The following is a 25,162-nucleotide window of genomic DNA, read 5'->3' as shown; positions in this document are numbered from 1 at the left end:
GCATTTTGGGGGCTGATACTGGTATTTGGAAGTATATGCTGACACACACACACATGTTTTGAAATGATTCCTAAAATGTGGCTCTGCAATACTTATGTAATGAAGGCAAGATAGTTTACTGTTAAACAATAAATTGGGCAGCCTTGCTCTTGATAACGGATGTCCTGCAGTTGTAGTCCCACCACAGAGTTTAAATATTTGTCAAGTGTGTATAATTTGGAGTTGTATACCGTTTCTGATGAGGATGGGTTGAACAAATCACACTAAGCTCTAGTCTGCAGTGAGTCTCTTCTTTGGTCAGTCTTAGATAATGCAACGCGTTAGATGCATTCAGTCTTAACTCCAGGACTCATTATCAGAAATAATTAGTAATAAATCAAGGCACTGGTGTCACATGGTCATTCTGAAGTACACTACTCGAAAATAAACAATCAAGTGAAACACCAAGATATCCCAGTTTCACTGCATTCCTCAACAAAAGAGAGGAAAAAGCAGCCAGACAAACTGTAGGGAAAGAAAACATGTAGACCTCTGGTTTAGACATAAGAAAAGGCTTTGTCTGGGTGTGAAACAGTAAAGAATGGCAACAGCTCTGGGATTAGGAGGTAAGCAGAACACATTCAAGATTTAGGAAGCCCACCCAACTTGCAAGAACTTGACTTAGCCTACTCCACAAGATGGCAGTGATGCAACACTTGAGGATACTCGAAGAAACAGCGGAAGACGAAGAGGTTTCTTCTGCGGAACCTTTTTTTTGTCCTGGGCGCAACACGGAACTCATGAAGGCTACACTTGTAATTCTAACCAGCTGTGTAGCTACAAGCTAGCCTCGCCGGTCCCTGCTGACAGTTACCTTACGGTCACGCCAGTTAACTTTCATTGTTAATTCGGTTAACTGCTCCGGAGCTGAATGACAGTGACGGGACTGTCTATGTGTTACTGTTGTGTAAAAATTTCATGCAGCTGAGGCGCCAAAAATGAGAGAAGGGTGAGTATGTGGCTACATGCAGAGGAGATAGGTGGCTCAGTTAAAGTGATAGCACTAGCAGCTACAGGAGCAAAAGATAGCTTGTTAGTTAGCATGCCTGTTACGGAGCCAACGTTAACCCGCAGCAAGCTAACTTGAATTTTAAAAGGCTTAGTTCGGTGATATTGTCAGCAAAAACGTCTAAATTGTGTGTACGACCGTCTCTGCTGTGACAGCTTGTTTTGGCAGTCCATAAATTGATGGCTTAGTGATAGCTGCCGGGAACGTTAAATGTTAGCTAGCCAACGTTAGCTGGCTAAAGCTAACTGTCAAAGCACTGCTTACGTTGGTCGTATGTGTTTTTCACCAGGCTGACAGTAGCTTTCACCATCTTTCATTGTGGGTGGGGCCAGGACACTTTCCAGTCTTGTAATATTTATACATGTTTCCTCAGTTTGCTTCCAGCAGAATTATCTTAAATGTAACGTATTCCCTTAAATCGTGCTCAATCCTGGTCCTGGAGAGCCCCACCTCTACACACTGCATGTTACCTGCTACATCTGTTTCTGCAGCCCGAACCTTATGAGACAGAGTTTGGGTTTTCAGTTGAAGAGTTGGAGCCGACCAGCCCCGATTAAGTTGGCAAACACACCTGATTCATCTAGGGAAAGATGAGGAAAATACTCTGCCATCTTGGGGTTGTGACAGCCACTTCCATCAGCGGGCAGGGACTCAATGGCATGGACTAAATGCAGTTGTAATTGAGAAAGGAACGTGGTAGATAGACGGTTTTTCTTGCCCATTTCCCTGAACACAGGATTGGAATGTTGTTTTTCCTGGCAGCTGAGTAATCTGAGCGACAGAATCAGTAGCATGAAGGGCTTGGTTATGAGGGTGTTATTAAAGTCATGGCTGTTACCAGACGAACAGTTCACATTTTAAATTGCTGATGTGTAAATGTTTAAATTGCCTCTGCTTTGAAGCGATTGTGTTTTACTTCAGTATGAAATTTACATACTGCTTTTTAAATGCTTTCATTGAATTTATTATAAACACCCTCTTGTATACAATAATATGTGTATTTTATGAATACATAAATATCCACCCGTCATTGTTCAATGCTAGGCTTTTAAGGATTTTAAGGTTTTATTTAAAAATGTTTGTATATAGCACAGACTTTTGCTGAGCTAGACCACAGCTAGCTAGCTAGACAATGTGGAAAATTGAATATCTAATAAAAGGAGCTACAATCCTTGGACTTCATTGGATGCATCCAGGCATCCAACATTAACAATTTGATAATTTTAACAATCTGTCTGTAATCTATTAGATAGCTCCTTATTTTAAAACGCCTGTTAATAAGATGGTTGGTACGGCCCACCAGACTCAAAATCTCAAAGCATCAGTATTACTATCTTACTATGAGAAGCTTTAAGAATGCAACATGTTGGAATAATGATAAAGCCATAGATTTATTTCGACTTTTGTTTCTTTCACCATATTCCCAGTGGATCACGAGATACACTTTGTTAGTAATTGGCAGCCTTGCCTCAAAATTGTTTCACTTGGGTAAAACATTTCTTGTAACCTTCTAAAAGGTTCTCACCATAACAATAAATGATTAATGTGCCAACAGAACTTGTCTAACAGAGACGTGTTTGTTGGCCTCCCTGCTTGCACACACTTTTGCATTTCTGCCCACAAATTTTCTTTTGGATTGAGGTCAGGGTTTTGTGATGGCTACTCTTATACCTTGATTTTGTCGTCAATAAGCCATTTTGCTACAAATTTTGAAGTGTGTGTGGATAATGTCCATTTGGAAGACCCATTTTAATCAAGCTTTAACTTCTTGGCTGAGATGTTGCTTCATATATTAAAATATATTTTCCTGTCCCTCCTGCAGCAAGGCACCCCCACAATATGATGTTTGTACCCTCTTGTTTGCTTCTCTGTTGGGATGGTGGATTTTTTTCCTCTAAACATAATGATAGTCATAATGGATGAATTGTTGGATCTTTGCCCCAGTATGCAGTTGCATACCATAGTCATAGTACATAAGATTTGTTTCACTGAAAAAAATCTATACGTTTGTACGCTTTTACTCCAGCATCTTGATAAGGTCCTTAAATGTGGGATTGTTTTGCACTGTTTGTGCCAAGGAGCGTTCATCTCTAGGAGACAAAATGTGTTGCCTTCCTGAGCAGTATGACGGCCGTGTGGTCATATTGCTCGGGAAGTAGGACATAGTGTTTTTGCTTGCATAATATTGTTTGTACAGATAGATGAGGTACCTACAGACATTTAAAAAATGCTCCCAAGCATGAACCAGACTACTGAAGCTGTTTCTGGAAAGATTTTATGAGATCTTGGTTGATTTCTATGGATTTTACAATTATGCAAAGGAAAGAGGCCCCGAGTTTGAAGGGAGACCTTGAAATGCATCCAAAGACACCTCATATTGACTCAAATTGTTGCAATTATCAGAAACTTTGAAAGCTATGACATAAGTTTCTGGAATTTTGGTGTTAAAGGAACAGTCAACCCATTGTATGTGAACCTTTGACCCAATGGTATTAGGAAATGGTGGATTACAAGTGAAGTGGCTTCAACTATAGATTAACTAAAACTGTTTTTCTAGACGCTTTTCTTGATTTTGTGCATTTATATTGAACCACTTTCCTATATCTCACTTGTTCTCTTCTTTTTGTTCTGTCTGTTTTTATAGAGTGTGTGTCGTGTGACTCAGCTCTTGTGTAGCCATGGAGAAGCCCTGGAGGCTGTGGGGGGCAGTGGAGCGTTGTACCCTGACTGTGGCCTCCTGGTCTTGGGGTGCTTGTCGAGTCTCCCTTTTGGCCCTCATCCTCACCTTCCACCTGTATGGAGGATTCTTTCTCTTAGCTCTCATCCTAGCCTCCGTGGCAGGTATTCTCTACAAATTTCAGGATGTGCTCCTCTACTTCCCAGACCAGCCCTCGTCTTCTCGCCTTTATGTTCCCATGCCAACAGGAATCCCACACGAGAATGTGTACATTCGAACCAAGGACGGTGTGAAGCTTAACCTCATCCTGCTCCGCTACACAGGAGGGGACACGCCACCTGGAGTCACCCCTGGTAATCAAAGCAGCCCCACTTCCTCTGCTCCACCTACTATCCTTTATTTCCATGGCAACGCAGGTAATATTGGTCACAGGGTGCCAAACGCCCTGCTGATGCTGGTCAATCTAAAAGCCAACGTGGTGCTGGTGGACTACCGTGGCTATGGAAAGAGCGAGGGTGAGCCCAGTGAGGATGGGCTGTACCTGGACGCCGAGGCCACGCTGGACTACGTCATGACGCGTCCTGATCTGGATAAGACAAAAGTGGTACTGTTTGGCCGCTCACTGGGGGGTGCTGTGGCTGTGCGCTTGGCATCTGTCAACCCTCACCGCGTAGCAGCTATTATTGTTGAAAACACCTTCCTCAGCATCCCCCACATGGCGGCGACGCTCTTCTCATTCATGCCGATACGCCTGCTGCCCTTATGGTGTTACAGGAATCAGTTCCTGTCCTATCGGCAGGTGGCGCTGTGCCGCATGCCCTCACTGTTTGTGTCTGGCCTGTCGGACCAGCTCATCCCACCCGTCATGATGAAACAGCTGTACGAGCTGTCTCCTGCGCGGACTAAACGCCTGGCTATCTTTCCAGAGGGGACACACAACGACACGTGGCAGTGTCAGGGCTACTTCGCTGCTTTGGAGCAATTCATGAAAGACCTGCTGAAGAGCCACGCCCACGAGGAGAGCGCTCAGCCCTCAGCTAGTGTCACCATTATTTGAAGAAAATGAAAAAAAAAAAAAAAACAGCCAGGGACTGACTACGGGTAATGGGCTGGAAGAAGTGAAGGCTGTCACTGAAATTGATCGGATGGACTTCACTGATTCTTGGAAAGAATGTAAATTTCTTTATGGTTTTATCTGGGTTATTCTTTTATTTCACTCTTTTTACCTTTCTGTAAATGTAACATATTTGCTAAGATGATTTGACTAATTCAAGGTTTTAAGAAGCTGATAATGCCACCGTGGGTTCCTTTTGTGTTGCAGCTATGAATGCATGTATTTATGACCTTTTTATGAATGAAGCCAGAGCATACATGCACACGCTGCAAGACCTGTTCAACCACAAAAGAGTTTGTTGTGATGGGTCGATTGAAATTAATTAAAAATCACTCAAACAATTGCTCAGAGTATGATGACCATACAAGGACCTACAGTGTTTCAGTGAAAACCAATTACTACTGGAATTAAAAAGATACTTCTTCTGATATACAAAACAAGACACTGATCATATGTAGGCCTATTCTGTAAATAATATACATCCTTATTAATCCACTGCACTTTTTTGTTCAGATTTACACAAGTGTTGAGTTATGTAGGCTAACATCTTCTGAGCAATACTTTGAGGGGCATAAGGATGTTTTATTTCTCTCCCCGTTTGGTGAGGATTATTGATATTTAAAGTACTTGCAGCAGCTTTGCATAACATGTCATTGTAGTGATCAATATTTATATATACCCTTGAAATTGTTTGTCTGGCACAATAGTATTTTTAAAAGAAAACTGTTGAATAATTACATTCAGCTACAAGAAGCGTTGGCTGAGATGAAGTGGTCAGTAAGATAACATTGATATGTCGGTTACTTCTGCCTATCAAAAATACATTTCTAGAGATCTTATTTCCTGTCAAGTTACTTCTGTTCCAGTGAGATTGGGAGACGCTGCCGTTACTGTGTCCTGTTTGAACACAGCTAGCACACAAGGAGAGTCTGTACTCTCTAATGGGCTCATGTTGTTTGGTAAGGAGTATTCATGCTCTGTGTGGTTTGTTATTAAAGGATGGGTTCAGATTCTTTCAAGTCGTTGTACAACACAACTTTATGTGCAATGAAAGGCCAATTGTTCATACTGACTGAAGGGATAAGTTTCTCATCAAAGTTAAACGGAAGCGTATGTGCAGTTTCACCAGTATGAGTCATAAAGTCAAGAGAGTATTTTCTAAGTAAACTGTGTCCTCTTAGTGTTGCAAAGTATATTCACAGAGAGATGTTTTGTGTGGGAAAGGAATTTTTCGAAAAATACCTCACTTCAACTTTGGCTGAACTTTGACTGTGGTTTCTCCTGCCACCCTAATTCCAGAAAATGTTGTGATGAGGGATGTTTATGATTAGGGATGTTTAATCGAGTTAAGAATTTAGCCAATTCAAATGTAGTAACTGATAATCAGAGACGCATACAAATACATCTAAAATTTTCATATAAGATACAAAAAGACATCTTTACGAACTGATATTAGATTTTAGATTTTTCATTATTTTGTGTTATTTAGTTTATCATGCAAGTAACCTCTAATTTATGATTTTTGACTTTCTAATGTAGCCTACTCTGATTTTGCATAGAACATAGGTTGTGTCAACTTCCTACAGAAAAACAACAATATTTCGTATATTATTAAGAATTAAATGATAATCAATTGTTAAAGCAGCCTACTATCAATTAAAGAAATTGGTCAAAGTTTGCATCCCTTGTTGACATTTTGTAGAACATCTTATATTTTGCTGGTGCACTCTAAACAAGTTGGGACAGAGGCAACAAAAAACTGGGACAAGTTGTGAAAAAAACACCCGTTTGGATTTGGAAGAGCCACAGTTAAAAAGTGATTTGACTGTTTTGGAATTTGGGTTGTAGACAGGGTTAGGCCGAAATATACTTGCGTTTTACAATTAGTTTGCGTAAACATCATGACTACCTCGCGTATCCTGCACCTATTTGGAGACTAAGTTGTGCACGTCCTCATAATTTAACACTACACATCAGCAAGTTGCAGTACGCAAATGAAGGGTAGGGGCAGTATAGGGCCAATATACAGATGTGACAGGGTAAAGGGTCAGTGGGCACATCAGCAGCAGCAGGGACAACAAGCTAATGTGTGCCATGCTATTGTTATCCTCCAGTGGCAGGTGTTTTGTAAAGGTGCAATGCCTAAGAAATAGCAACATGGAATTCACACTCCCAACAAATCCGGCAGTATATCGCAAGAGTAACTGCTAACAGCCGTTAACTGTATTCAGTTAGCTGTGCAGCTCACCGGAGTACCATGGGAGTGTTGGTGTTAACTCTGCTAGCACAGGAGCTTTGGACAGCTAGAAGAAAGAAGCTAGCTGGTTAGCTTGCTAACTTAAGTAGATATTTCTTCAACACGATACATAGACGTCTTTTGACATAACATCAAAACTTTTTATCATTTTTGTTAACTCTTGAGTGAAAATCTTACACATTGCACCTTTAGGATGGTCTTGAAAAAATCTGAACCTCTCCTTTAAGAACCTAAAATCAAGTGAGAGCATTTTTAATCAGATATTGTGATTATTTGTTAGCTATAATCATTAGCTTCATAATTGTTAATTGTAGGATTCTTGATTCCTGTCTCACCCCATGCTTGTGTGGCAAAACGGCTTTACTCACTTGGAGGGCTTTTAATGAGCTAATTAACCTTTCCTGCATGTCTTCCAGGGGGTGGAGCAGAGCCCGACGACACCGTTCTATCTGCTCCTGCTTTCCAAATGCAGCATGCTGCACTGCAGTGGTATCAAAGCCATTTGAATACAGATCTCCTCAGCCATATTTGATACTGTTTGTGAACAGTGCAAATTGAACAAACGTCAAAAGACTAAATTTGTCTGTGTCAATGTGATAACTTTAAAAACGGTCTAAAGGTTACAATGAATGTAAATTGTGGTCTTAAATTAACAAGTGTGCTTCATAAGAAATAATGTATAGATGTTGATTTCTCCCTCTTTGAGTGGATTTTTTGCCGCCAGTGGCACAGAACAATTTCACACATTTTTGTAGTATATCACAGTCATGAACTAAGTTGTATCCTTCAGTTGAACTTTTTCTCCCTTTACATGTTGGTAGAGCACATTGTGTTATCTAAATTCAACCTGGTGACTTTTCAGTTCCATACTTTCTTCACACACTTCTGCTGTTTGATTGTGTTTTGGCAGTGCACCGTCTCTTCATTCAAGAAACCATGTGGGAACTTGTCATCATTCACCTGATTTATTCTTTTAGTGGCTGGCATAAAAAACAAAATGAATAATAACTAGAATATTGGCTTTTTATCCAAGCCGAGTGTATTGTTTTCTGTTCAACTCCCTGAGGATGAAAAAGAAATGGAATCAAAGTGAATGTCTGTTCATTTTTTTCTATAAAAACACAATCATCTGCCAGGTATTGTCCGAATGCACTACGGAACATGTTTTTATATGTTGAAATGATTGTGAATTGGCCGCAGTGAATGCCGTTGAAAGCATTTGCATAATTTGGAATTTGCATTACAAGCTGGCATGTGATTACATTGAGTCTTGGCAACATTTCTGTCATGAACCTGCACAGTGTTGACATTATTTGTGTACATCTGCCATGACTTCTGGATGGATATCTGAATGGTCTGACATCTGAATGGCTCATCTTCCTCTTAAGTGTGAAGCAGTTAGTTTGAGGGGTTTTTCCATTTTAGAGTAATTTCTTTTTTCTATTTCAAGACAATGTTGACAACTTCTTTTGTAAGCACACATTTTCACTTTCTATTTTCTGTACTGTAACATGCAATAAATTGATACATTAAAACGGCTTGCCCCATCTCATTTTTGCTGTAAACAAACCTTTTTAATCTAACAGTTACACATTTGTTAGTGCAACCTGGCATCACTTCACTTTTTATATTCTGGGAATTGCAGTTTGTTTTCTTTGACTTGTTTCTGTTCAAGTCATTTTTGCACTTCCTTCTTTCAGTGAGCTCCTCGAGTTGTCGAACTAAAATCTGAAACCGACATTAATGATGTTTATCCCTCCTTAGTCTGACACCTCTTCCTTTCTTTCCCACCACGCTGTCTCTCAGCTAAATTCCAAGACTGCCCTTCCTGTTTCCACTCTGAAACTGTCATACATGTTGCCTGTTTGAATGCGGAGGAGCTGAGATGTGTTTTATCATTGTGAAAGAGCGAGATGAAGAGAAAAGGGAGCGATATTTGTAGAGCCTGCTGGCCAGGCAGGAAGCTGAGTGTGGTTAGCTGAGCGGAACAATAGAGGGGAAGCTGCATTGCCCTTTTTTGTACAGTATTCAGTCTGCGTAATCCCTCAGACTGAAGTGGAACCTGCCGCTGGAGGACAGAAAACGAGAGTTAAAGAAGTCAGTGGAGCATTTAGGCAGGAATTAGGGGAAAGCTGGGGGCATCCACCATCCCGTGGCACAGTCAGTCAGCAGCATAGTTCAGGCTTGGGAGGGGTCATGCAGCCAGTTTGAGCTCTCTGGGGATTGTGTATGGGACCACCGATGGCAGTTTTGGCAGGCATGGAGCCTGGGACTGGACACAGGGCCGGCGAGGGGAGGCTGTCCTGGCCGGTTTTCCTGCTGACGCTGGCTGCCGTCACCTCCTCCTCTCTTTCAGCTCTGTCCCTGTACCAGCTTGTGGCTCTCAGAGCTGAGGTGGAGGGGCTCAAATCAGAGGTCTGTCGCAGGAGAGAGGAGGGACAAGATGCCAGACATGGAGGCCAGGTGAGAGACAACTAATCCTTTAGAACCCCAAAGCAAACGCCCCGTAAGACGAGCGTTTCACCAGCATGCACTGTGGCTTTATTGTGTCTGTTCAGACTGAGAATATCAGCAGCAGGAGAAGCAGCCAGGAGCCCCCGCACCAACCCGGGTCTCAAGATGCCTTCCCACTGTTAAGAAAGAGAAGACTGGTCTCTGGAGCGGAGCCATCAGGTAAGATAAGGTTTCATAATACATAGAAACAGAGTGTGACTGATCCCATTTCTGTCGTTGAAAGTGGTAATTCTTGTTTTGAATAGATTTCATTATTGTTATGATATTCAGTGGTAGGAGGTAACCAAATACATTTACTCAAGTGTGAATTTGAGGTACTTGTATTTACATATCATGCAACTTTATACTTTTACTTCGCTACATCTCAGGAGGAAATATTGTATTTTTTACCTCACTACATTTCATTCACAGCCTTAGTTTTTACTAACTAATATAATAACATGTTCCTTTATGGCCTGAGAAAATTCTCTGACTTCTTATGCTAAGTAAACTATTAAAAAGTCCCCCTGGATTAGCTGGGATGTAAATGATCACAGAGCTCATGAAAAGTTGACTTTATGAAGAAACATGAATCTCACAGGACAGCAACACTTTTGATGATCTTATAGAATATGATTAATTAATGTAGATCAAACTATATACTCCAAGAGCATACAAAGTAGTTCAAATGAGCTCAACCTTAAACATAAGCAGCATAAATAAAATATACACATTATTATTACTTTACTTTTGATACTTTAAGTCAATCTCAGCTATTAATGCATACATACTTTTACCTAAAGGGTAGCTCCACTGATTTTATTGTGGATAGTGCAGGCAGAAAGTTTTGAAAAGGAAGAAGAAGGCATGGCATAAACAGGCCTACATTTCTGGTTCTGCTGTGTCAGTTGTTTTTAAACTATTCATAATGAGTGCAACAGTGTTATGGGGAGGGCAATGCACACCAGCTGACTGCTTTTGAAATCCTGGTGCCTACATTACCCACAATGCAGCTCGGCCACTGAGTGACAGCACTGGAGGCGATTCATCACATCACATGCGGCTTTGTTTCTTCACATATGCAGTAGTGCACACTTTAATGTTAAAAGTTGCCCTCTTAGTAAGGTTTTCAAAGCAGTACTTCTACCTGTAGTGGAGTATTATCACAGTTTGGTTTTTTTAGTACTTTTACTTGCATAAATGATAAGAATACTTTTACAACCACTAGAGATATTTTATGTACCACGTACAAGTCAGGTGTTAGCTCCAAATCACAAAATGTCTCTTTCGATGCAGATATTAAACCCCGCCCACAGAGGACATTATTTTTTAACAGTCTAACAGCCAAGTGTGAATGACTCATCAGCTTTGGTGATAACCGCATGAAAAATAAGTCAGATGTGGAGACACCAACGGATGGTGTGAATGTTAACACCTTCAGCTGAAGCTTTGTAACCATCCCTGGGCTGCAATATGTAAAGCATACTTCTGATTGGTGCCGACGTCAATGGAATTTTGCCCACAAAGGAAAAAAGGAAAGAGCACAAAGAAAAAGAGAGACAGCCTTTGAATCGACTACATGCAGGCTATAAGGAAACTGCTGAGCGGTTTTGACATATCGAAATGTCTTTTGTTTCATCACAGTTTCTCAGCCCTGCCTGCAGCTGTTGGCAAACAGTAGCAGGAGAACCTTCACCAAAGGTAAACTCTGGCCTCAGTTATGATTGTTTGATGATTTGTTTTTTGTTTATTTTACTTAAATGGATATATAAATATATAAATATAAATACTTGCACTTTACATGTGTATTTCAATATTCTGCTACTTTATTCTTCCACTCCCCTACATTTTGGAGTCAAATATTCTACCTTTTACCGTTACTTTTCCTATCGCATGCTCCATCGGAGCCAAAGTAGAGCATTTTTTAAAATAAATCAATTTTATCGGCAGTCATTTAAAAAATATTCTAAGGATCAGAAACATGCTGAATATAGGATCTGATAATTGCTAACTGCTGCTTCAAGGTGCAATGTGTCAAATTCAATCTCAAAACAAACAGAGGGCAGCATGTCACCAGAGCAACCGCTAACTGCTGCCAACTGCAGCTGCCGTTAGCTGGTTAGCAAAATTAGCCATGCACCCTAGCTTGGAGCACTGAGCAGCTGGTTAGCGGGCTAACTCTTGCCGATATCTCTGCAACACAATATATAGACGTCAAAATGTCAGAACTGTTCTTTCATCACATTCTGTTGTTAATTTCAAAATGTTGCACCTTTAGGTTCATTTCATATCAGATATTTAAAGTAACATTTTAGTACAAGTACAATCAAGTACAATCTGTATGGGTGACTTTAACCAAAGTGAAATCTCAGCACCACAGCTTTAACTTTAACGCTTGACATGTTTTCATTTATATTATTATTCTTTGGATCAGAATACTCCTCGGGGCCGAATGCAGATATCCCCTGCACTGACACACCCTGTACCGCTATCCCCTGGCGGACTGGGCTGAGGAGAGGCTCTGCCCTGGAGGTAGAAGAGGACAGCGTGTTAGTCAGAGAGGAGGGCTTCTACTTTGTGTACAGTCAGGTTGGTCTCCTTGCTGTCATGTTATAGTTTGTCCACATGGGGGTGCTGCTGGTCTGTTTGCCATTCACCAGGAAGGGAACACATCTATAAATATATATGGCAGAAAGAAAAAAAAAACAGGGTGTGCTCGATGTAGGCACACAGCTGGTTAACAGACCTTGAAGAAAGGTCAAATAAGGAAGAGAAAATGCAAATGACGCATACATAATGAACCAGCCACATGACTGTTCATGCATGCCTGCACCGGACCTCATCGATTTAACCCCAGTATTTGTGATGTGCTCAGGTCTACTACACGGACAGAATCTTTGCAATGGGTCACGTTGTGATCCGGAGGAAGAGGAACGTGGTGGGAACCGAGACTCCATATGTGAGCCTGTTCCGCTGCATCCAGAACATGAACCCTAACTACCCTTACAACACCTGCTACACAGGAGGTGAGCCCGTCTTATTGTTTATGTCCAGCTATGCTCACCCTTTTTACAACAGCTGTTACAGAAGGTCAGACAGCGTGTTTTTCTCTCAGGCCCATGTGTGTGTGTGTGTGTGGGGGGGGGGGGAGGATTGACTACATGTGGATCTGATGGGAACATTTCCGTCTCCTCAGGTATCGTGAAGCTGGAGGTCGGGGACCACTTGGAGCTGGTGATCCCTCGCTCCACGGCCAGCGTGTCCCTGGCCGGAGACTCCACCTTCCTGGGCGCTGTCAAGCTCGCTTAAAGTGTGTCATGTCACTTTGGACCCGAGGGACGCTTTTGCGAAGCGAACTGTGCAACAAGGCGCAGTTGTGGTGACCTCTACTGACTTTGGGTGTTGTGAGAAGAAGACAGGAAGCAGCCGCGTCTGTACTGGCTGAACGACTGACTGAGTTTCTTTCAGCCTGAGGGGGCTTTAAATGCCCCTGTGAGGTGATGGTCTTTCCTCTTAAGATTGCATGCACCTCATAGCTGCAGCTGTGTGATGTGCATTTCTACCACACATCAAGGCACAATATTGTAACAACTGTCTGAATCAAGTCCTTTTTCTTCAAATAATCACAAACACCACAACTGTGCCGCGGAAACAGTTCTTCTCCTATGCTTTTATTATTTTAGATATTGGAACATAGACACAGGCGGTGTGATTCATCCTCTGAATGCCATGATTTGATTTAAGTTGTCCTATATATGTCTGAGAATTCAGTAGCAATAAAGTGACGGCTCTTGCACAACAGATGACGTCATCTGGAATCGGGGTGGAGGTTGTTGTTCCCTTGTCGGCCACAAGAAGGAACGACTTGAGTGTGCAGAACATCCTGCCAGGCAGCGCAGAGAGTAATCAAGCAGGGGAGAGTGCCTATTTTTAGATTTTTTATAAGCAAATGATGTCTGCGTATTCAAAGGAGCTGCTGCTTAATGAATTTGTAATACCTGAGGACCCAGAAGAAAACAGTGAAACATCCTCAGCGGATGATTATTCACTATATATTCGTAAAGATAAGGGTGATAAGTTCACCCAAAAACGAAAATCATTAAATGGTTATTATCTACTCATGCGGATGGAAAGGCGGTTGATGTTGTGTACATCACAAAACATTTCTGATTCACAGCAAAACAGTTTCGCCAAGTGCCCAGAAGCCCCAAGATCCCAAATGTATTTGAAAAGACGTCTTTGAAACTTTCACTTTGAACCACGAGAAGCTGTCATTCAAACGTCTGCAATAGCTCTAAAAGTGATGCCATCTTGACTCTTGTAAGGATGTTGCATGGACATCAAGAGTGAAACGTCAAAGGGGCTCTGTGGAACTTGTGTTATAAGCCTGATGTTCGTCTCTGTCAGCGGACTCCATTTCTAAACTAACGTTAGCCGCTGTTGCTCTCTGTGAGTGGAGTGGAGAGGGGCGCCGAGACGAGGCACTCCAGAACAAGCTTAAGGCCACAACCTACAGACTGTTGCGGAAAATCTGACCCGAGTCTTTCACAGAGACATCCACAGTCCAACAAATTGTCCACAGGCTTGTGCAGGCAACCGAGAGAGACGGTCAATGTCAGATTACAGCCAATTAACACATGGCCAATAAAATAGTGATTAATACATGTAGATCGCTACAAGTTGCTCCATAGAGCTCCTTTAAGAAGACGTCTAAAGAAAGCTGGCACAAAAGCTTTCATTCCGGCTCTTCAGTGGATGTTTTCTGAACGTTCCACGAGGATGTTAGACTTCTTTAGGACGCGTCGTTGTTCAGTCGGTACAAGGTTGGGGCACAAACCTTCCCCAACCCCAATATTTTATTGTTCTAATGTGAGTTTTGTTGCGGCGTAAAAAGTGGATAAACACGCTAATCCACTCACTCTTTGATAATGTTCCCAGCTCAGAGTGAACCCTCAATAGTTAAGTGAAAATACTACTTACAAAGTTAGCGAAGAATAAACCATAATTAAGTCACAGGCTGCTCTTTAAAATGTAGATACGGCGACATAATTGCAAAAAGAAGTGTTTGTTATTTTGTTTCGTTTCAGGCCTCAACCCTTTAAAGCCGTATTAAATCTAACTCAACTTGGCCTTTTATAACTGACTCAGTGTAAAAGATAAATGTCCCGTATATCAGCGTAATACAAGATGCCCCACTATGTTGCCCCAGATAAGGGGGTTGTGATGTTTTTCAGCCAAATATTTCCAACTCGAACTTTGTTCATTGTGAAGAGACTGATATAGCTTATGGGTCTCTCTCCCCCCACCCTCTACCTGCCACTCTGTCCATCTGTTTCTCCTCCTCTGTTTAACTCTCTCTCACACACACATACACACACACTGGCCTTCTGTCCATCGGGGCAAAGAGTAAGACAAAGCCCAGTGGGTGGTCACTTCTCCACTAGGCATTTTGCCCTTGGAGTCATGGCTCCATTTGACAAGAAGAGAGGCCGAAAAGAAGGGGGAGGGAGGATGAAAGTCTAAAATAGAAGGCTGAGAAAGAAAGATTTCACACAGACTTAATGGAGAGCAGTTGCCATTAGTGGAAAAGCAAGCGGAAGAGGAGAGAGGCTGAGGCAGATAGAGGGAGCAGGCCCGGGGCCGGGGTGCTGCAGCCATGGCAGTCTGAGAAGCTCTTTGATGATCCGGTAAACAGAGCAGGCGGCTGTACAAACACCAATGGAGAAAAAGGAGGAGACAGTGGGGGGTGAGAGGAGAGGGGGAGCGCAGACCTCTCCTATAAATGTGTCAAGCATGATGCCCCCCGCCTCCCTCCCCCCCCTGGGCCAGAAATGTCTTTGTGCGGTGCCATGGTGACCGCTGGTGTGTTGGCGGAAGCTGATGTCATTGTGGGCTCGCCGCTCAAAAGAGAAACCAGCGTCTGACCGGAGAATCAGGAAATGAGACCTGCTGAGTACACATGCTGGCCCTGTGTGTAGTTCACACACTCACACACATGTTGCGAATACACACGGTTGTGTCATTAAACACAATAAGAGCAGACATATATACATCACACACAGCGCACAAGGATTAAGTCTGGTTTCTTGTCACATCGGTGACGGTCTGATCAAACGTTGTCCATAATTTAAATGTGACTCTTAGCTGGAGCCGACAAAAAAGTTGCAAGGTTGTCGCTCTAATGTGCACATCATCTGTTAGGTGTAAATACTTTGATTATTTCAGCGATGGAATGAAGGTAGGAACCTTTACTGACGTACATTACTTAAAGGATATGTTTGCCCAAAAAACTAAATTCAGTCATTGTCTACTCACCCTCCTTCTGATGGGAAGTCGGGTGAAGTTCTGTAGTCCACAAAACATTTCTGGAGCCTCAGAGCAAAACATCAATGCAGAACATCAACTACTGGACAACTGCTTAATTAAATAGATAATTAACACCATTTTTAAAGCTGAATTTATCTCTTTAGCTGCTAAGCAACAAGCATCAGTTTGCACTCTGTCGTAGGCGCACAAGCTCAACCACAGGGCGAGGCTGTAGGCAGCGTTTTTTCAAATCAATTTGTTATCTAGGGCCTTCCGGGGACTTGGATTACACCAAGTGAGTTTTACAGAGCCATTTCATGTTTATAAGGGGGGTGCTTTCTTAAGCAAGCTCCCATCTACTTCAGTTGTTTGAGAGAACGCTGCACTGCTGCTGACTTCATCCGAGGAGGAGATAATGGGTGAATTTTAGAGGTATCTGCTACTTTATACTTCTACTCGACTACATTTTAGAGGCACATATTGAACTCTTTACTCCACTGCATTTATTTGATAACTTTGGATACCAGTTACTTTGCAGACTGCATGCTGCATGAGAGTTACAGTAATGCATTTTCAAATTGTATTTCCCTAATATTGGATCTGACAATCGTCCAGGCGGGTAATCATTTCAAACTTGTTTGCAGCAATCTACATGGATGTAAAATGTACTTTTACTTTAGTCCTTAAAAACACATTTTTTGCTGCAAAGTTACTTTTTATGCTGAAGCACACTCAACAAAAATATAAATGCAACAATTTTTGTTTTTTCTCTCGTGTTTTACATGTTGAAGTAAAAGAATAAGGGGTGCATTATTGTACAATGTGAGGTGATGGTGATGAGCGGCACCACAATGGGCCTGAGAATCTCGTCCCGGTATCTGTTTGCATTCAAACTGGCATCAATAGGATACATCTGTGTTCATTGTTTGGAGCTTATGCCTGGCCACAACATGACCCCGCCACCAGCACTTTCACAACGAGCAAACAACTCGCTCACACGGCACCGTGAAGGCTACCTGCCATCTGCCTGGTACAGTGAAAACTTGGACTCGTCCGTGAAGAGAATAACACATTCCTCCAAAGCGCCAGACGCCGAAGGGGAACATTTGACCAGTCAAGCTGTTTACGACAACAGTCTGCAGTCAGGTCAAGACGCTGATGTAGATGCCAAGCATGCAGTGGAGCGTTTTCTGGTTGCCCAAACCAACTGTTACAACCGTCTCCGGGTGGACAGTCTCAGATGATATCGCAGGTGAAGCTGGGTGTGGAGGTCCTCGGCTGACGTGGCGTCTGCGGTTGTAATGCTGGTCGGACGTGCTCCCACATTCTCCAAATCGACACTGGAGATGGTTTATCGCAGTGAAATGAGCGCTCAGTTTACAGGCAACATCTCAGGTGGACATTTCTACGTGAGCATGCCAACCGCACACTCCCATAAAAACATCTGCAACATCTGTGACACTGTGTTTTGTGTTACAACTGCACATTTTACGGTGGCCATTTATTGTGACCAGTCCAAGGCACACCTGTGCACTAACCATGACGTTTAGTCACCATCTTGATATGTCACACCTGAACGTTGAGCTCAAAACTGAAGAGAAGTTAGCCTTTTATGTACACAGATATTTTACTTTATCGTGATCTCCTGAGCAAAAACAGAAGTGTTGGGTACGCGGAACCATCCGTCTCAATCCCTGGGCCTCTGTTGTCTTCGTTCTCCAATTTTTCAGCCTGCATCGCTTAAAAGGGAGACCTTAGCTTCTCCCTGTCCCCATGTGTCCTTTCATTTCCTCCCTCCTCCCCCCATCGCTGTTTGGTGGCTTCAGGACAGGTCTGACTGATGACAGGGGCTTAAGGTGATGCCTGAATCCTGATTATAAAACCCAGCGGGCTCCGTCTCTGCAGCGAAACACCACAGAAACACTCACACTGCAGCATCTGCAAGTGGACACAGACTTGCACACAGACACAAATAGGCACACATGAACCTTCATTACCATCCCTAAATACTCACAAAACATACAGCCCTCACGTGGTCTCACCATGTTGCAGTGTAATACACGGTTGTTCCATGTCCGTACAACTCGAGTATCGGGGGATTACTTTGATATGCTGCAGTCAGCCCAAAGTAATCAGGCTGATCCAGAGCCCGGCAGCTGAACTGGCAGCAGCACTGCGTGGATTTCTCATTTAAGTGAGGATTTGGTTTATCAACAAACTGGATTGAGCCATCCGTTACTCCCAAAGTCTAAACCGCATGTTCAGTGGCCGCCATGCTGTAGATTTTCAATCGATTGAGCCCGAGGAGACGCTAATTGTTTTTGATCTGAGGAAAAAACGCGACTGACCCAGCAGAACGAGAGGTTTTATTTGTTTTTTTAACAGCGTTAGCTTTCCGTACTCCTCCTGACTACAGCGAATCTGCTGGAATATAAGCTGATCTATAATTCATGTGATTCTGCCTCTGCCTGGAATCAAACCATGATGAAGCGCCAGGCGTGCGATGTGCACGTGCGCAAGAAAAGTGCAAGGAAAGGCTAGATTTATAAAAGTTCCGTACGAGCTCATCTTGATGAAGCTTTTTTCTTTTTCTGATGGCCTTCTTCTCAAGGACATCAGCCTATTACAGAGGAGAGGAAGGACATCAAATGGATGAGAGAAGGGGAAGGATTTTGGTTTGCCACAATTCTGCCTCCCCCCCCTTCCTCTCTCCATCTCCTGGCTCCCACACTCCGCTCTGCATGATGGCTACAAGATGCAGCTTTGGCAGACGCACGCACACACACACACACACACACACAGCCAGAGACATTTATCTAGGGCTGCTGTTGTGTCGTGCTAAATTGCTTCCGACCCCTCACACACATTTGAAGTGTGTACTGTAAATGTTAACCGTGTGTTTATACTCATGCTCTACACCCTGATCTCTCTGCAAGTTCATTTAAAAACACATAACAGTTTGACTATATGAAGTCAGGATGATGTGATTTTAGATATTTACTCTCTTATTCTTAATCTTAGTGTTTTTAGGTAATTTCTACAGCAAGTAATACAGCTTGGCATGTTTAGGGCATTTATCAGACAACTTACAGTTGTCTTACAGCCATCATTTGATTATTTCTGATATTCCAGTGGCAAAAATATGCCAGAAATTGGTTAATCGGGTTTTGGAAACATTTATTGGAATTTCTAAGTTCCCCTATGGCACTTTCACCTAGAAGGCCCCCTGAAGTTGAATTTCCCACTTGGAAAGTCGGACGCACCTCACCAACCCCGACTCAAAATCCAAGATGTCTGCACCACAAATCAACAAATGTGAAAGCTGCAGAATAAACTGTTTACTTGCACTTCTGACACATTTGTGTATCATCAAATGAGTTTCGAAAACAGTTCTGTTCCTATCTTCTATCTGTGGACATGTCCCACCTGTGTTTGTACGCACAAAATGCAGTGCATTGTTACTAAGTGATGCGGGATGTCAGTCACAGTTGGGGGTGCTGAGGGGTCAGTCTGTGCAATGACATCATAGTAAATGGCGCATGACAGAGAAGCCACTTCAGATGTCCTGAAATCAACTTGATTTGAGAAGACATTCTTTAACCGCTTTTTGGGTCATAGTCTAAAACAGCTACAAGGGCGCAACCCGTCAGTTTGAGATCTTGAAGCTCCCTGAGACTTGGACATTGCCAGACCAGCTGTATAGAGCCATTTTGTGTTTTTTACCATATTTTTTCTACTTTTTTAAAAGAAGTCCCCAGCTACTTGAATTGTTAGGGAGAATGCTGCAATGCCTTTTTGCTGTAGAGCTCCAGAAATTCTTTGTGGACTGAAACCTCCCCTGTCTTTCCAGCTGCAGGAGGGAGAGAAGGCAATGACTGAACGTTCATACTGAGATGAACTTATCTTTTGAGGAAATATTTCAACAAAGTTTCAACAACATGACATTTGATAAGACATTCATTATCCCCAGAGGATGAATCTAAATTATGACTTATGATCATTCTTTATAAAACACATGAACCTCATGGTGACGAACAAAGTCAGGGGATGGACAAGGTCTGGCAAAGAAATCTTCCTCTGGTGACCATGACTGTCTGCACACCGCTTCCTGGCAGCCTATCCAGGGGCATGATGGGAAAGGGGGCGCTAAGTTGGTAGTTGTCCTGTTGCTCGGCATATCTGCTTTTTTGTCCTCCTGCTTTCACTACACGGTTTCACTTTCAGCCCATTGTTTGAGTGTTTGCTTCTCCTCCCCCTCACACTAACAGAGTGCGCGCACACACACACACACACACACACACACACACAATACAGGCGCAACAGAGTGTAGTGTGTATATAAAGTCCTGTGTCACTCACTCCCACCAGCTGCTTCTGGGCCTGTGATAAGCAGTTGTAATTAGAGATTTTAAACTCCCATCTCACTCGCTTTCTGTTTTTCTCTCTCACAAACATGCTTGTTCGCTCGCTGACAAACTCCTAAATCTCTCTCTCTCACTCTCTCTCTCTCTCTATCACTGACTCATGCTCTCTCTCCCCTTCAACTACTCCCCCTCCTAATTCACCCAAACTGGCACGCTCCCCTCTCTCCCCCCTCTCTCTCTCTCTCTCTCTCCCTCTCTCCATCTCTGTGATGGGATGTCTGTGGAGGATTGTAGCCTATGGGTGTAGATGTGTAGAGAGAGCTGTGTGGTTGGTTTCTCTCTCGCTCACTCTCTCTCGGAGTGTTTCAGATCTTTCTGCAGCTGAGACCAGATTGTCTCTGGATGTTATTTCCTAGCTGGCAAGAAAGCATCAAGAACTACGAGGGAGATGTTGCAGTGAGGTACGGTGCCACTTGTGTCCTCTTTGCTGTGTGTGTGTGTGTGTGTGTGTGTGTGTGTGTGTGTGTGTGTGTGAGAGAGAGCTTCTGGGTGTTTACATGAGGCCTGGTGGCACTATGTTTCGTCCACTGGCGATTTATTCTCACTTTGATTTTGCATGACTTTGTTTCCATAACTGAACGAACATCTTATGCCTCTGTTTTCTCTCCTTTCCACGTTGTATGTTTTACAAGGGAAAGACCATTTTTCTCCTTCTCAGTGGCCAGCGTTCACTCGCCTTTGTTTCTTTTCAGTTTTTCCCCATCTTGCACGCTGTTGTTTGCCCTGAGATGTTGCATGCTGGCAGTGCAGAGAAAAAAGAAGGAAAACAGGTTTTGCCTGTTCACTGCACACACATACACACACTCCTCTCAAAAGGCCTTTGGGGGGTGTACTGAACATCAGTTGGGAATAGTCCCAGTTTCGGAGGACCTTGGGCGGCTCTCACCCAGACGCCATGTGTTGGTTGTGCACTGTGTACAGCTGTGTTTAGACAGAGTCTGTGAGACAGAGGAGGGACAAAGGTAGAGATAGAAAAGGTAAAAAAGGGAAGCGGAGACACAGAAACAGAAGCAGTGTCGCGGGCAGACATAACTCTGCCTGTGTCACCCCACAAAAGTCTGCTTTTGTTTGGCAGGCGCTCACAGCTGGGCTCATTCAGACCAATGACAGTCTGAGTGTGTGTAGAAGTGTGTGTGTGTGCATGGGGGTTGAACTTGTTGGTATTAAACCCTTGGGAAGGTATGATAACTGTTAAACAGTGCGTAAAAAAAAAAATCAATCACGGTAAACTGATGTGCAAGGAGGACCAGCCATTTCACTCACAACCCCCCTTTTTCTTGTGTGTGTGTGTGTGTGTGTGTGTGTGTGTGCTACACCCATCTGTCCCCGCGCTCAGCCAGATTGCAGGCCTCTGTGTCTGCCGGCGTCACACGGAGGTATCACTCTCCCTTTAAACTGAAAAGATTATCTCAGCTGTGCGGTTCCACAGTGCCATTTTCCAGCAGTTTCCCTCTGGCTCGTCTCTCTTCTTTCACATTTTTCATGTTTGGAACACGGCGAAGCATGCTGCGCTGGTCTGTGGGTGTATCCGGCAAAGTCTGTGGGCCTGTGTGTGTGGACGCAGCCCGGTCCCCTGTGCTGTGGTCAGCTGTTGAGCCACATGGTCTCGAGACTTAGTCACCACACGCCCTGATAATTACGGGTTGATTTATGAGCAACAGAGGACGATGACGAAGAGCAGGAGGAGGAGGAGGAGGATGCAAAGACTTTTTCTCCGCAAGAAAAGCTCTTTGATGGATCTGCCGCTGTCAGAGCTCCAGAGGTGTTCAAGGAATATACAGCCCCCTCCCACTGTTTCACTCATGTAAAGCAGCCCACCGGCTGTGTTGCAACGCCGAGGTCCTGCGGCTCTGGCAAGATTTTAAATGGCACCTTTTATGCATGATTAAAGAGGGGAATACTTGCTCGTGGAGGTGGTGCGGTGTGGTCGTGAATGCCACAGCTGCATAAGATTTAGAGGGGGAAAACCAGAAAATACAGCATCCACCTGTTACCTGGGATATTTCTGTCTGATCAGTCTGAAGAATTTCCTGTTGGCTAACCATGGGCCTCCTGTCAGTCACAAGCCTTTGTCTACGTACATACTAACCCTTGGTCTCCCCACCAGTTGACCTATTCTTAGATGGGAGTGACTGGTTACCACGCTTACTGGATTTCCTCTGATGGACCCCCCCAACCCCCTTCAGAAAAAGACCACATGCATACATACACACAGTCACTTAGTGGATAGATGCATTTCATGCGCCTGACGTCAGAAGGCAGACAGCTGAGTGAGCAGACAGGAGTGGGGGTGGGGTGGGATTAAGGGGGTTACCGCTCATCTGGGGAAGCCATAGATTTGTTTCGCCCACAAAGCTGATTAGTGCAAATTGTAATCCACACCAATATGCGCAATTTATAATTGGTGAACTTGAGACAGATGTCATTCATGACTGGAGACGTGCGAGATCTCTGAGAGGCGTTCATTTTGACTAGAAACAAAGGGAACTGTGTTTATTAGTGAATTCGTTTTTAAAGGTGCAATAACTAAGATTTTTGACATTATGTCAAAAAAGTCTTTGTTGTATGCTGCAGAGATACCAGCTGAAGAAGGCAAGCTAACCAGCTAGCTCTGGCCAGTCTGGACCACAAGCTGCACAGCTGACCGAGCTAATCAGCTATGGCAGATACAGTTAGCAGGAGTTCATGCTAACTCTGGTAATACACTGCCCCCTATTTGTATGAATTCAGGAGGTGGCCGATCTTACATACTGTACCTTGAATGTTGATTTATCTAATAGCTTATTTTTCAAAACTACTTGATGTATTATGTTACTCTGAAACTGTTTATTTTGTGCAACTAATAGAAAATCTACTCAATGTAAAATCATAGTAAACTGAAAAAAAGATCAGCAAATCTCAATACTACATTGATACAGCATTACACTGCTTTGACATTGCCAGACTCACAAGTACATTCAACAGTTCAGTCAGATGATCCTGTCAGATGCTGAAAATCAGAGCTACTGTGGATCCAGATTCAGGAGTCTGCAGACGGAAAGTGCAATGGACGATGGTTTATTCAGGATCACGGCAACACAAGGAACAGGCAAACACAACGGCACATTGGGAACGAGAAAAGACAGATGACTCAACAAAGAATTGAACTAAAGACTGGACTTAAACACAAACTAAACCAACGAGGGAATGAGGTGCAGATGAGGGTAATGAGTGGGGGATACCAGAGAGCAGGGCAGGAGCTGGTCGGCTTGGAAAAACACTAGGAACAGGGAAGGGCTAACGAGACAGATACGTGACAGGTGTGGAGGGAAAATCAGGCAAAGGAGGAGAACGGGGACATAGAAAGGAAACGGAGCAAAAGGCACCACAAAAACAAAGAGAACACAAATAAAATCAAACTGAAATGACAGGACCGCCACATAAATGGAGGTAAAATAAACTGGAGGTGTAAATCCATAACCTAACTCATCAGAATTTCTCTTCTTCCTGGATATCTCATGTTTCCTCGTGTGTTGAAAAATGATACTGCAGATGAAGATGAAAACCCCACACCATTCCAATAAGCGAGGCCCATGGGACCGGGCAGTTGGCCGACTCAAACAGCAGCTAAAGCTAATGACAGGTGGTGGGAAGCACTGCTGGCAGCAGCAGCAGCAACATGTTATTTGGGAGTGGACCACTTCCAGCAGGCGAAGATTAAATCCAAAACCTTTGGTCGGAGATTTTCCCCACAATGGGGGGGGGGCTGTTCCCTGTGTGACCTCATCTTTCTATAGAAGACTTCCTCATGTTAATGTGGGCTTGCTGCCGCTGGCATGTGACTGGTGGCCTTGCAGACTTTGTTTCCCTTCCAGAGCTATTATCAGACAGAATGTCTGTGAGGGACATCTATGTCAGGGTCAGTGTCTGGGCTTGCCAGGACTTGCTCCGGCTACATTTGTGTGTATGTACTACCAGAGGAGGCTCGTCCATAGAGGCAGAGGAGGTTGGTCCTCCTCTATTTTTGAGAGGCAAGAGGAAGATCCATTTTTTTTTTAAGAAAGAGTAACTGGTTGAAATAAATCATTACCAAATCTCAGTATCATTTATAAAATATTATATATATATTATATCATTAAAAAAGTTTCTTCTTTGGAAGAAAATCCACTTAAAACGGTTGAACAGCGACAGCTGCAGACGGAGGAGACAGAGCAGTCTGTGAGAGGAGCAGGGAGCAGGAAGGTGGGGGCTAGAGGAGGACGGAGGGCTTCTGTCCTCCGTAGGAGGGATCTCCTTCCATTCACTCAATGCATTCAGGATTTTTTCATGCTGATCTATGATTGGCTAACACACGTAAAATGACGCGCTAAGGGAGGACGTCCTCCCTTACCAATCAGCAACCAGAATACAAAATTGACAGCAGGTTGGTCCAATAACGGCCCCCAAATTTCATTCTCACGTTTATACAGCCGTAAACAAAAAAATACTTCTATGTACCGTATTGACCCGAATATAGTACGAGTTTTTTTTTTTTTTTTCCGATTAAAATTATGTGAAAAAGTGGGGTCGTCTTATAATCGGGGTCTAACCGTTAATACATGCTGATAGTTGTCTGGGTCGCTACGCGACCGCAACGGCAGAGGGCGCCAGCTTATTGTAGAGACGTCACTGACACTGTGGCTGGGGTTATCTGTCAATCACAGCGGAGAAGAAGAAGTGACAGGAGATGAAAAATGGAGAGACGCGGTGATTTTACGGAGCAAAGTGGATCAAGTGTGGCAAGTTAACAGACGTCTGAGGCGGAGCTATGATGCTGATTTTAAGATAATGAGATCAACGCAGCGGAGGTGCCAAACAACTGTCAG

The 25,162-nt window shown here is 43.4% G+C and overlaps 2 protein-coding genes across 3 annotated transcripts; both read left to right on the top strand.

Annotated features, from left to right (window-relative positions):
* Positions 1-742: 742 nt before the first annotated feature.
* On the top strand, positions 743-8,634 carry abhd13 (abhydrolase domain containing 13). Of its 2 annotated transcripts, XR_003985163.1 has the most exons (3): positions 743-988; positions 3,693-5,798; positions 7,513-8,634. XR_003985163.1 is itself a non-coding variant. In XM_030427761.1 (2 exons), the coding sequence occupies exon 2, from the start codon at positions 3,727-3,729 to the stop codon at positions 4,780-4,782; it is 1,056 nt and encodes a 351-aa protein (XP_030283621.1). In that variant the 5' UTR covers positions 743-988; positions 3,693-3,726; the 3' UTR covers positions 4,783-8,634. The 2 variants fall into 2 exon arrangements, 1 of the variants encoding a protein (XP_030283621.1); XM_030427761.1 differs by having other exon boundaries at positions 3,693-8,634.
* Positions 8,635-9,013: 379 nt separating this feature from the next.
* On the top strand, positions 9,014-13,407 carry tnfsf13b (TNF superfamily member 13b). The gene is made up of 6 exons (XM_030429574.1): positions 9,014-9,559; positions 9,655-9,769; positions 11,234-11,290; positions 12,024-12,178; positions 12,465-12,615; positions 12,786-13,407. The coding sequence occupies exons 1-6, from the start codon at positions 9,326-9,328 to the stop codon at positions 12,896-12,898; spliced, it is 825 nt and encodes a 274-aa protein (XP_030285434.1). The 5' UTR covers positions 9,014-9,325; the 3' UTR covers positions 12,899-13,407.
* The last annotated feature ends 11,755 nt before the right edge of the window (positions 13,408-25,162 follow it).

The sequence above is a fragment of the Sparus aurata genome, chromosome 9 (genome assembly GCF_900880675.1).
Source record: "Sparus aurata chromosome 9, fSpaAur1.1, whole genome shotgun sequence".
In the NCBI taxonomy this organism is placed as follows: domain Eukaryota; kingdom Metazoa; phylum Chordata; class Actinopteri; order Spariformes; family Sparidae; genus Sparus; species Sparus aurata.
The sequence above is the reverse complement of the archived record's forward strand: the minus strand, read 5'-3'. Positions and strand labels throughout refer to the sequence as shown.

Excerpts from the sequence above, each read along its gene's own strand:
- abhd13 (XM_030427761.1), top strand. The coding sequence starts at position 3,727 with ATGGAGAAGCCCTGGAGGCTGTGGGGGGCAGTGGAGCGTTGTACCCTG.
- tnfsf13b (XM_030429574.1), top strand. The coding sequence starts at position 9,326 with ATGGGACCACCGATGGCAGTTTTGGCAGGCATGGAGCCTGGGACTGGA. Across the intron at positions 9,770-11,233 it reads CTCTGGAGCGGAGCCATCAG|TTTCTCAGCCCTGCCTGCAG; the intron begins GTAAGATAAGGT and ends GTTTCATCACAG. Across the intron at positions 12,616-12,785 it reads CAACACCTGCTACACAGGAG|GTATCGTGAAGCTGGAGGTC; the intron begins GTGAGCCCGTCT and ends CCGTCTCCTCAG.